Below are 12,593 nucleotides of genomic sequence, written 5' to 3' on the forward strand. Positions count from 1 at the left end.
AAGGAAACTCATTACATAAACTCCTTAGGCAATAATTAAGTTTATAGACTACTGCCTTTCAGTCAATCCACTGTATTTATTATACCTGTAAATGAAGGTCATTCATTCCCCTGCATAACTCCCACACTGAGGCTTTGGGGCACAAACTATGCAACTCGGCCAGCCTTCGAAATACAAGAGCCACTGAACCAGCACTCCTGGTGGCACACGGGACTTTAAAAATGAACAAGCCGCTTTTCTGAAGCAAGCCTCCAGTTATTTTGCTTCTTAGGAAGAGCATCACAGTGTGGGTGGTTATACATTCACGTAACTCTAGATCACATCACACAGAGGCCTGCTCCAAGTTTGGACACAATTTGTTGTTTACAAATAGGGTATAATATTCACTGGCCGCAAGGCCAGAACTACTTTCTCCTTCGGATAATTCATGGCTTGCTTTGCTCATGAAATATACACAGGGAAATATGTCCATTTCAATTCCTTGGGCACCGCACGAGTCACTCTCAGCATCTCAGAATAGGCTCGAAACTTAGGTTGTATGTGCTGCAGAATAGCAAGGCTATTCCCGAGTCGAGACAAGAGTCATTTTCGCTGGCCATGTTTTATTTGTTTCTTTCTTTAAAACAGGGGAGCCAATGATACATCGTTTCCAAAACAAAACAAAACAAAAAACCCCACCCCCAAAAGCCAGAAGGCAAAACAAACTGTCAGAGAAGTTCGAGAGGCTACATGCTACATTTAACCTAATTATACTCATGCTTGCTTTGGGGATGAGACAAGGGCATCATTCAGTAAAAACATACAGTAAAAACAAAATGCCTGACCATATAGAACTTTTAACCTACAGTAATGTTGTACCTTAATTGTTTCCATGCACACAACTAACATTACAAAAATTGTTTTTAAAAAATTAACACAATTAAGACTTCTAGGAGCATTTTATAATAAAACAATTCCTAATTTCTTTGTAGAGAGATCAAGCACCACCAAATTGCAAATTCCTATCCACAGCGAGTGCCTTACTCGAAGTGAAATCTTTTTAAAAACTCATATGGATCACCTCAGAATAAGGGGATGTTACTTCGTCTCGATTTCAGCAATGTCGGCAATAAACCATAGTGCTAACAAGAACTTTATCTGTAAAGCAAGTTCAAAAAAAACCTGACTTTCTATCATTACAGAAAATATAATTTGCTAAAATAAATAAAAATGCTGCATATTAACATTTCCACTATAAAGAATGCATACCAGAATATTTATAAATATTGAATGATTTTCTCTGTAATACCACCTACTACAATAATGCTGGCTATATAGAAGTGCATTATGAAAAGCACTACAGGTGGTTAATGTTTTGCCACTTACTGCTGTTACCTTGAGGTAGATAACACATGCGTACCAAATTCTGCATTCATTTACAGTTGCTGCTGGTATCATGTGTCTAAGAAATGTGTACAGTATGAAAAATTCTAAAATACATATGAATGAAAAATGTTTTCAGGGAAAAATAGATATTTCCATGCAACTATGTATAGTCTCACTGTGTCATTTTCAAGGCAAGATACTTATTTTTCCTCCACAAAGCATGAACTGTTAAACTGAGAGTGTTTCTACTTGGTTTAGTGCATTTTCTTCTTGTTTCCTCCTGTAATTTGCATTGTTTTGCTATGTTCTTTACCTTTGTGTGCAAACGACATGCCAGTTTAAAAAAAAAAAAAGAAAAGAATTGTCATGTTAAGAAAGTAATTCTGGATTGTAAAAACAATGGTAAACAGGAAAGTAAGGAAATCCATACCAAAGTTACATCATCTGATTTCAAGTAAAAAAATTACTTACAATAAAAAAGAACACACATTTCATGAATACAAAAAGAAATGTCTGCTGTTTAGTTTAGGTGTTTCAGAATGTTGCTGTATGTTTTATGGGCAATCTGAGGAGATGATTTCATAGCAGAAGGAGTTAGTGTGGCCTGTATGGATTTAAGTGGAGAGCCAACAGGGCTGTGAAACTGAGGAACACCTATAGCTTCGAGGTGCTTGTTCAAGAGAAATTCCCCGCTATTACTTAAAAAGCTCCCCTCTCTTTCTTTCTCTCCAAGCTTCCCGTCTTCTACTGGCTCAGTTTCTAGCATTTCAGTATCTTCCTTCTTGCTAAAAAACCTGTCCAGGTAACTGGTGTATGGATTCTCCTTCTCTATCTGCTCATCCTTTCGTACTTCGCAACAAAACTGGTCTATGACGAAGCACTCCTCCCCACCACTTACAAGTTGGCTATCCCACGAGTTTTGATACAGAGCTTCCAACTGGGCCAAATTAGCCATTCCTTTTTCCTGTTTCTCTCGGCTTACTGACTTCGATATACCTTTCGATTCTAGGTGGGACACGGAGCTATTCAGGTCATTTAATTTATCAATATCGTTCGACTCGTGCTGCAAACTAAGCTGAATGGTTCCCGCTATAAATGAATCAAAGTCAAACCCTTGATTCTTCTCCTTTTCTGCAAGCTGCTGTGAGGCTTCCTCAAGAGCTATCTGGGCTTTCACCAAACCATTCCTTTCGCATTTGGACTTGCCCTTTTTGTCTAGCTTCTCCTTACTCTGCTCTTTCCAGTTAGAAAGATCTATGATAAGCTTGGGCTCATAGTAATGGTTCACTTCACTCCCTCTCCAGACTAAATTATCTAGGTATGAAGAGGACCTCATTTTGTAATTACAAGTGTGGCTACATTCCAGATCACAATACTTGTTTTCATGGTGGTCGGGATACTGCCAGCAAGGCTCAGTGGAGAAGTGGGTATCAAAAGTGGGATCCTCTAGATACTTTTCACGATCGCCATCCAAGTATTTGCGAGGATCTACTTGTACTTCTTCCTCATCAGTCCCATCAGAAAGAGCCCTTGGATCACGCTGAACTTCATCAGCTTCAAAGTTGTTATGAACAGGCCAGTCGTGGTCTGAAAATTGACTTTCGTGATATCTGCAATAATTAACGGCCTAAGTTAGTAAGTTATAGGCATCACTTTCATAGTGAAGAATCAAGACAGACAATTATGAATATCCACACATTTTAAAGCTTAATAAACTACATTTAATTGGCAGTTTCATACTCATCAGCGCACTTTGATTTAGGGGCTTTTCAGTAAAAGAAATTAATTCCCTTGCACACAAGAACTAGTTCTTCATTTAAGACCAGCCGAAACTCTAGAGCCATACTTTAGTTGTCCATTAACACAGATGCTCCTCTACCTGGAGCATCATGAACTTCCCAAATGTATATCCAGAACTGTGCAGTTCATCAGATCTTACTCCAGGGTTAGTTACAGAATATCCAGCGCAAAGGATTTGTATCCCTTCAACAAAAGTCATCTTAACTGGAGCTAGCAGTAAGCGGCTGGATGGGAACCCTGCTGCGTGAACATCCCCAACCCTCTTTATCATGCTTCTCCTACCTCATGGCATTTTACCACCTGTTAAATGAAAATATCAGCTCATGTTTCAGACACAGTCACAGCAAGAAAAGCATACAGGATGCCAAAGCGGTTTACCTTTCCCAGTTATAGATGTGACTGTGACTCTCATCCATGAGCAGAATATCATCAACCTCATCTTCAATGTGAAAAGGATGATTTGAAATGGGCTCATCAGTTGGGAAGGAGTAAATACTCATGTAAGGATGGGACAAAGCTTCTTCTGCTGTCAATCGATCGATGGGACTAAAGGTCAGTATTTGTTCCAGGAAGTCCAGTGCTGAAACGATTAGCACCAATACAATGACTACATGTAGTGAACTGTAAAGTCCAACTATAGCACTTAATTTATTTGAGAAGAACTAAGTGTTTCCAATTTCTAGGCACTACAACAAAATATACACAGGACAAAACAGTGACTCTTTCCTTGCCATCCCTCCGCCCCCCACAGAACACCTTGTTTGTTCCGCTCTTTTGATCTGTTTGGCGACTTTAAAAAGTATTTGTTTTAAGGAATAATCCTATACATGTTTAGACGGAAGAAAAGTCTTACTCCTGCCATCATTCTCCTCAGCAGCCAGTGCACAGGATTGTACCTTTAACATTTTTAGATTAGTGCTATAAGCAGCAATGAATCTGATGGAGATGCAGGAAATAAGGAGCATAGATAATCAGGACTGACACACTAACGAGATTTTCACAAGATTTTGCAGACCACTGCATGGAGATTTTGCCTTAAGCAGGTCAATGGACCAGATGACCTTTAAGTGAATTTTAATATAGTAGAGACGGAGTTATATTAAAGCTTTAAGTTATAGGAAATGGTATATAGCAGGCCTGTAGACAGCCATATGCCTGGTTACCTGTAGCAACACAAAATTACCTCCCAGCTGCTAAGCAGGAGGAGACCACAAACATTTAGTGCTCTGTACACCAAGTCAAGAAAAATTCTGTTGGATGTATACTTTGGTGAAATCGTTTGCATGAAGGTGAAATGGCTTGCATGTAATGATGGAGTGTTGGTAGCTACTGCTATGACTGAATAATGCTACATCACAATCAACACATTCCTTCTTAACTAGTGTTATGTCTGATTCAGATGCTATGCTCAATTCCTTCTAGGACTAAGGAGATTCTGAACTGCCTTGATCTGACTCTCTGCAGAATGGGGAATTTCTATTGAAATGCTATTAATCATACAGAACACTTTTCCAAGGCGACTCTTGGAAAACTCTTACCCCACCACATGGGTAGTGCACTGTACCCAGTAACAGCCTTAAAATATATGTTACCCTGCAAACAAGCTCATAGTCCATACACAGTAAGGAATGATGAGAAAGAAAGGAAGAGGGCAAATTACCGTCAGGGCTAATGCCTGGGAGGAGCTGAGTTAAAGGTTTGTGTGGCTCAGTCATATCGTTTTTAATGTAAACTGGGATAACATTAAGAAGTTCCTGACGGTCTTCCTCATGCACAACAGGAATCGATTCTAAAATCAGCTGCATCTGTTCAAGTTCATGTGCCCCTAAATATAGAAAAGCAAATGTCAGTTGTGTTCTAGGCCCCTGTTGGTTCCTAAACAGCACTAAGCCATTTCTTATAATACCATTGCCGTTTATGTGAACAGTGATCTCAATCCCTCAAGTTCCTGTTACAGCCAAAATGGCGCCAGCCACATCAGAGGGACCCCAAGATTCGCAGCGTGCAAAAAAGACCAGTGCTTGCCTGTAACGCTAACTCTTCAAGTGTCCACCTTACATTCCACAAGGGCTCTGCACGGGCACGGAGACTCAAGGTGGAAAGCTATGCCTGAGAAATTTTGGCAGGCCTCCTTCCCATTGCCCCAGTGTGCAAATCCTTAATGGGTTCCTGTATATGCCCCCCAGTTCCCTAAGCCTGGAGAGTGGGGCCTAAATCCCAAGAGTCCTTGGGTTACAACAAATCTACAAAATAGCCACTTTTGGCCTCAACATGGAATCCAGTGCCAACTCTGAAGAAAATGGGTGGGTCAAGTGAATGCACTGATGACCCCCAACTACTGCTACAAGTAAGGCATTTGTTCTCTTCTTTATGGTCTCGATGCATCACAAGTGTGGGAAGGCGACAAGCTGGCATACCAGAGATGGGCTGGCGTTCTCACAGCAGGGATCCATGGTACGACTGAAGAAAGAGTATGCTCTTGCTATGACATCCGTTTGGAAATGTTGGGTGAAGCAGACTGCTTTGACCAGGTAGCAACCTGACAGAGATACGCTATGAACAGGACTAGTCCATTAGCTGACCTTCAAGTATCATAACCTGGTAAGTCAGCATTCTGGTGTGGGTGAATGCTAGGAAGAAACTGGCAAGCACATGAAGAGTCACTTCCAGTGGTGAAGCAGGAGATAGAAAGAAAGCAGGCAACGCAGTATCTTGGCTGAAATGAAAATCTGAAATAGCTTTTGGCTAAAAAAAAAAAGCAGTATTGGGCTGGAACTATCTTTTCCCTATGGAAACCATATAGTGGGAGCTTATTCACAAGGCACAAAGTTCACTAGAGCATCTGAACCAAGAAAGGTTCATGAAAGTAAATATAGGTCAATCATTGCCAGCAATGGTTTATTTATTTATATTTCTATACTACCCATTAGCCAGACCAGCTGTCTGGGCTGTTCATGCTTTGGGCATTACAGAGACTCTACTATGGAAGGGGAAACTAAACGGAAGGTGCAAGCTTATGAACACCAGGTAGAAAATGCTTCATTCCAGGTGAGAAAGTGGAAAGCCGGTGCAGCATCCAAATAAACTTTTAGAGAAGAGAGATTTGGCTATCTTCAAAATAGTGTGAGAAAAAAGGACAAACTATGCTGAATAACAGCATCCACAGAAAAAAGAGAAAAAATTCCTCTTCCTCTTTATCCCCACATGGGTGCAAGACAGTTGACAGGCAGTGTTCTTTGAAGTGGTAAAAAGGCGCATAAAGGGCTTGACCTTCCTCTGGAAGAAGGATGTCCTGACACTGGAAGCCATCATTCACAGGGCAGCTGGTAGGACTGGGTGAGAGAGCCTGCTAAGCCACTGTTGATACCAGCAATAATGAATGGCTGAAAAGCCGATGGCCTGCTGAATCGCTCAACTTCAAAAGCTGAATGTAAGGTTCATCAGTTGCAGACAGTGTTTTCCTTCCTGCTTGTTTATGTACCAGACCACTGTCATGTCATCTGTGAAAAATTGGAACTGATAATACAGCTCAGTCTTGAAAATGCACAGAACTTTCCAAACCACTAGGAGTTCTAGGAAACTGATATGGTACACTTTCCAGTTCAGACCAAAGCTCCTAAATTTTCAATATCTCATCTGAAGAGGGAGGCATCTGTTGTACTCATCCACAAGGAGGACAGATGCATAAAAGGGTTAGGGTCTGACTTGTCTGCAGGCCAGAAAGGTCTGTCCACCACTGCAGGGATGCATGCAGTACAGGTGGAAGTTACGGTCAGGCATGTCAGAGACTGGCCTTGTAATTTTCTGCTCTAAAAACAATTCTGAAGTCTCCTCATTCTAAGATATGATCACAGAACTATTGCAACAGCTGGCACCATTGATCCTAAAAGGTGCTGGACAATACAGGCAAGAATGACAGGACTGAACTGCATGCCTTTCAATAGAGCTTATGCATGGTAAGCAGTCAATCTGATGGCAGGTAAGTCCTTCCTGACATGGGATCCAGTGTAGCTGTGATGTATTGAATAGGTGCAAGGAGGACCTAGGTGCAACTTCTCCAAGATGGGGCACTGTTTTAATGTTCAAAGAATTTTGAAAAGCTCTTAAATCGCTGGAACTGCCCAGAGAGCATCAGTTATTGAACCACATAAACATGTAATAAGTAAATAAATAAACCTTGAGTGTGGAGGTGTACTTGGCAAACACCCCTGGAGTTCTCATTAGCTTGAATGACAGCACATGGAATGTGCAAACTTCTAAACTTTCAAAATACTGCTAATCATTATCTGAAAATACTCATCCTTGAGGCTGAACAAGGCAAATCAATCTATTATATAAGAAACAGGTAAGATTGTTGCTAAGTGGTCATTCTGAATATTGCGGTGGTGATACTGACATCCCTAAGTTCAGGATTGGACAAAGTCTTGCATCCTTTTTTGGTACTGTAAAATATCAAGAATAGAAGCGGCTGTTGAATAGGCATGTGACAGAAAGGACCATCTGATAACAGCAGTTCCTCTTCTGTTTGTATGCTACTGGAAAAAATGTTGCAAAAACTGGAAAAAAGGAGGGAGGTCATCAAATTCTATTCTGTATCTCTTCTGGACAATGGAGAACACCTGGAAGTCCATTGCAGTTGTGGCCACACAGAAAGAAAAGGCAGTTGGGATCCAAAGGCAGAGGGACAGGGCAGACTGAAAAGTAAACAGTCCCGCTTGTTTCTAGTTTTCTTTCTTATGAGTTTAGGGAGACACATAAGGGAGGTACTTCCACTTCAAAGCAGTCGAGATCTGAAGTCAGAATGGATGACTGTCCTGCTGCTGCAACTGGGCAGCAGTTCCACTGGTGAGCAAGGTCCATCTACATCTTTCTGGCTGTGGTCCTTGTCTTCGGCATGGCATCTATATCTTTGGCAGTGGTCTACCTGAGGAGACCTCCTACATTAAAGGGCTAGTCCTTGATCTGGGCCTCTTGAGACAGGCCGGACAAAAGCCAGACATGGTAACGCTGAGCTATCACCTGCACCAGGACCTTAGTATCATAATCAGCTTTGTGACACAAGGTGTCTGCTGTCATGAAAGAGAAAAAAATTCCTTGGAGTGGAAAATTCTAGCCAGTCACTGAAGGAATAGCTGGGAACCTTTTAGGATATGTGCACTAGGACAGTAGGGGACAGTTCCTGTTGAAAATTCTCAGCTACAGAAACTTGCTGAATTGAGGTGCCAGATCAGTGCAGAGCCCATATTTGTGATGTGCAGGGACCCCGAAGAAGATCGTGCACAGCAGTAACTTCAGCACGAAGACCTCCCAAAGCAGCTCAGTATAGACTAAATATGCCAACAAATTAAAGAATAATGACTACTTGGAAAGATGGACTAGAATGGGGCAGCTGGAATCCTGAACAATAGCACCCCACACTACAATATACTGGGCCTGTTCACATGACAGGATAGCCCACCATGGGTTAATTTATCCTTTGGGAACTGCAGCACTTAAGAATATGCAACCCCAACTAGAGGATGTCATATCACGCAAACCCAGAGGGTGAGCATTGATGGATAAGCAACCCTTGCCTAACCCCATCAATCCACAACAGGCCGTGGGTCAGACAAGGGTTGTTTAGCCTTGAAATAGCTCCTGTGGCTAGGTTCACACAACTCAACAATCACTAGTAGGGTGGGCCATATATTCATAATGCAGTAGATAATGTGCTGCCTCAAGAGTAAATTAACTCTTGATTTCTTCACTGGTAACTGCTAGTTCCATTTACACAGATTAAAGATCTGCATCTTAATCTCATTCTTTGCCAATGGCAGCATAGATTAAATTCCAACTCACCTACCTGATACAGAGCCATTTAGGATTAAAAGTACAAAGAGAACTGCTATGAGTCTCGGAACAATGGTTAATATTTCACATCTATCAGCAGCAACATCCACAAATGGATTAAGAGCATCTGACACTCCTATTTCAATAAACTATTCACAATCTCTCTGGAAAGGTAAACCAAAGTTCAACTGAAACTACTAACACACAATGTACAACAGGTTTGAATGCATCTGTCTCCACCAACCTGCAAAGAGAGTTTTCCCTGTCAGCATTTCAGCAAAGATGCAACCTGCAGCCCACATATCAATGGCTTTAGTATAGTTGTTGGGCGAAAGCAAGAGGCGAGGTGATCTGTACCATTTAGTTACCAAACCTTCAGAAAGATGACCCTACAGAAAGAAAAAAATTATATGCATTTGATCTATCACATTTGCATTATGACCTTCTTGCAAGCAGCTCAAGGCAACACATATGGGGTTACCTCATTTTATTCTCATAACTCTGTGAGGTACGCTAGGCTGAGTCACTCGTGATTCTTTCTATGCCACACATGAGCTCCATGGCTGAGGGGGAATTCAAACCTAGATTCACTTCCCCAAACCATATCCAGCACTCTATCCAATAACTACTCTGACACTCTTCAGACTGGTATGCTTTGTGTATCAGTTATGTCATGTAATATTTTTATGCCAACTGTATTTATAAGGCCTAAGAACTGGCTGATGTCTAATCTTTTCTTTTAAAATAAGCAAATCAAATTTAACACATATATCCGACACTTTAAACTGCTCCTGCATGTGTGTTTTCTATGTATGCAGTTTTGTAATATTATCACCGACCCTGTGAGAGCAGTGCACCCAGAAAGGTGGATTAAAAATCTTTTAAATAGGCCTACAAATCAGGGTATTAAAATTGCATCAAAGCATACTTCTGAGTGAAGTAAAGGCTCTACACTGCATTAAGCAACAATGGGTACAGAATATGCATGAGTTATTTAAGACTGTATCTTTGTACTCCATGCAATCTATGACAGGTCATAGAGCAGGACAATGAAAGCTGCTGCCTTCAAAGATGAATGCTTACAAGGAATTCTGCATTTTAGAAATTCAGAAAGTCTCAAAATTCAAGATAAATTTGTAAAATGCCACATTAATCTGAAGGGACTTTTCCTGAGCCATCTACTGAAAGCTAGCCCACCTAGCTAGTGTTATAAAAAGGCAGTGTTATTGAGGATTCTGTTAAATTTGCCTATCTTAGAATGGAAGAGATAGTAGCATTTCCACTTTGAGCTGAAAGTTTAACACCAGGGACAGGCAGAAGGTGGAAATGGATCTGCTGGTAGACCTCTAGATGATGTGCAGCCTTATTCTCAGTGCAGTAGAGAAAGTCTGGAGTTAAGTGGGAGAGGGAGTGTGTGAAATGACTGTGTGCCTGTTCATTCTTTAATTCTATATTTATGTCGTTTGCACTAAGTACTGAATGTTGAGTTTCTAATACAAATGAAAGTAGATGCTAGAAGCTGAAAGTCTGCCTGTGCCTCTTATCATCACAAACAGCCCTTTCCAAGCCCATAAAAAATCTTCACAATGGAGGAGAGATGTGTCTGACAAAGAGGCAAACAGCATTTCAGACTGGGCAGAATTTGCAATATATGATTTCTAATGGCCGTCATTTAGCCACTTAAACTCCACAGCCAGTAGATAAAGTAACTAGCTATTGAGAAAAACTGATTATGAAAGCTCAATTTTATCAATAGTAAATGGAGTAACTAAACCACATGCTACATGTTTAGGTGTAAATACACACACAAGGTATGAGTGCAGCGAATGCCGGAAACCACCACTCGCGGTAGCTCCCTACTGAGCATATACTATGACAAACCTTTATCTATGTGCAATGGGCTGATAACTCTTCTTCCTGTAAAGAAGGCTATGTTCATCATCACATACCTTATGGGAATAATGAGGGTCCATGATCCGTGCAAGGCCAAAGTCACCAATTTTCAGCACCAAATCTTCAGTATTAATGAACAGGTTAGCTGGTTTGAGATCTCTGTGCAGAACGTTTGCAGAATGAATATATTTGAGCCCACGTAGCAGCTGGTACATGAAGAGCCTGGCATGTTCTTCCGGTAAGGGCCCCTGCTCCACCAGGTTAGCCAGATCTGTCTCCATGTACTCTTGAACAATGTAAACACAGTTAAGTTCTGTAAGAGAGCCTACATCATCCGTTAATTGACTCCCATTGGGACCAAGGATTTCAAACACTTTGACAATGTTATCATGGTCAAGCCTTCTAATGATTTTGATCTCACGCAGAGCATGTTTAACACTCTGAGGATCTGTAAGAACAATTTTCTTGACAGCCACTCTTTTGTCACAGTCATTATCGACAGCAGAAAAAACTAAGCCGTTGCCACCACAGCCCAGAGGTTTTAAGTCCATATACCGAGAACCTACATCAAAACCATGAATGTTCATGAGGCTTTCAAACTTCTCTGCCATTTTGAAATTCTGTGTGTTCTGTTTCTCCCTCTTAAAATGATTAAGCTTCTGCAAACATGTAGAGATGCTTCCACTGGTATATGAAGAATCTTGCAGAAAAGGAGAAGAAAAACTTCAGGTTGACTGCACGATAATTTCTTGACGCACTTCTTGCATCATTAGCCACTCAGGCCCGCTGTGTCCCCTTTAGATTTAGAAATTATACACTCTACGAATCAAGCTGAGCAAAGATAGAGAGGTTGCAGCATTCATAGTTCAAGAAAGGTGCAGCATATCCGCAGACATTAAAAGAAATTACAACTAAATCAAACCAAATGAAGTGACATATTATGCACTCTGCTCTACTGTGCTAAACTGGTTAACATTTAACAAAAATGTGAATAAATATGCATGTAGTAGGCTTCTATTAACATCCTCCTCACAGTGCAGATACATTCAGTGTTGGACTGGTCCTGAGCAGCTTCATTCTATGATGTTACTAAGCACGTTTTCTTCCACTTCCTTTCTTTTGTTTACAGTCTAGTTTTTCAAGGAAGAGGCAGCTCTTGGTTTACAAAAGATGCCTTTAGTTAATGATCAGGTGGCTCCAGCTCACCACAATCACAATCAAAGCTACCATCCATCTTATTCTGTGAAAACCTGGGGAAAAAGAAAACACAAATCAGCATTTCATAATCGCTAACACTTTTAAAAGAAAGAAGCAGTGCTGGACAAAGATGTTCTTGGCATAACTTGTGGCTGCATTAAAAACCTTTTGCACAGGTTTTGATCTACTGAAAAAACAAGATACAATGCTGATTTTCTTCTGAACAAGTTTATGCTGGTTAATAATGTACTTCCCATTTCACACATAGCTAAGAAAAACTCTTAAAGTTCTCAAGTTTGCATCTCTACAAACAGTTCACATTTGGTATCCAGCTGTCTGATGAAAGCTTGAATTTGTTGTATTATTGATAAAGAAGAGTGTTTAACTACTTGTTCTGATCAGGTAAGTTATATACTTCCCATTTAAAAGAACTGTGCTCCTTAGTCAAGGAATCTTTCAAAAGAACTTTGAAGATAACTTGCCATAAATATAAAACTAGAAAATGTGTG

At 40.7% G+C, this 12,593-nt stretch overlaps 1 protein-coding gene across 1 annotated transcript in view; it reads right to left on the reverse strand.

The window, feature by feature from the left end:
* Positions 1-585: 585 nt before the first annotated feature.
* Positions 586-12,593, reverse strand: part of MAPK6 (mitogen-activated protein kinase 6) — a 17,332-nt gene continuing 5,324 nt past the window's right edge. Inside the window, exons 2-6 of the mRNA XM_044438665.1 lie at positions 10,944-12,137; positions 9,239-9,383; positions 4,826-4,990; positions 3,544-3,745; positions 586-2,975 (exon numbers count right to left, since the gene is read on the reverse strand). Of these exons, the coding sequence (XP_044294600.1) occupies positions 1,886-2,975; positions 3,544-3,745; positions 4,826-4,990; positions 9,239-9,383; positions 10,944-11,498 (2,157 nt within the window). The 5' untranslated portion in view covers positions 11,499-12,137 and the 3' untranslated portion in view covers positions 586-1,885. The remainder of the gene's footprint in view (positions 2,976-3,543; positions 3,746-4,825; positions 4,991-9,238; positions 9,384-10,943; positions 12,138-12,593) is intronic.

The sequence above is a fragment of the Varanus komodoensis genome, unplaced genomic scaffold, assembly GCF_004798865.1.
Source record: "Varanus komodoensis strain SLA01 unplaced genomic scaffold, ASM479886v1 scaffold33, whole genome shotgun sequence".
NCBI lineage: Eukaryota > Metazoa > Chordata > Lepidosauria > Squamata > Varanidae > Varanus > Varanus komodoensis.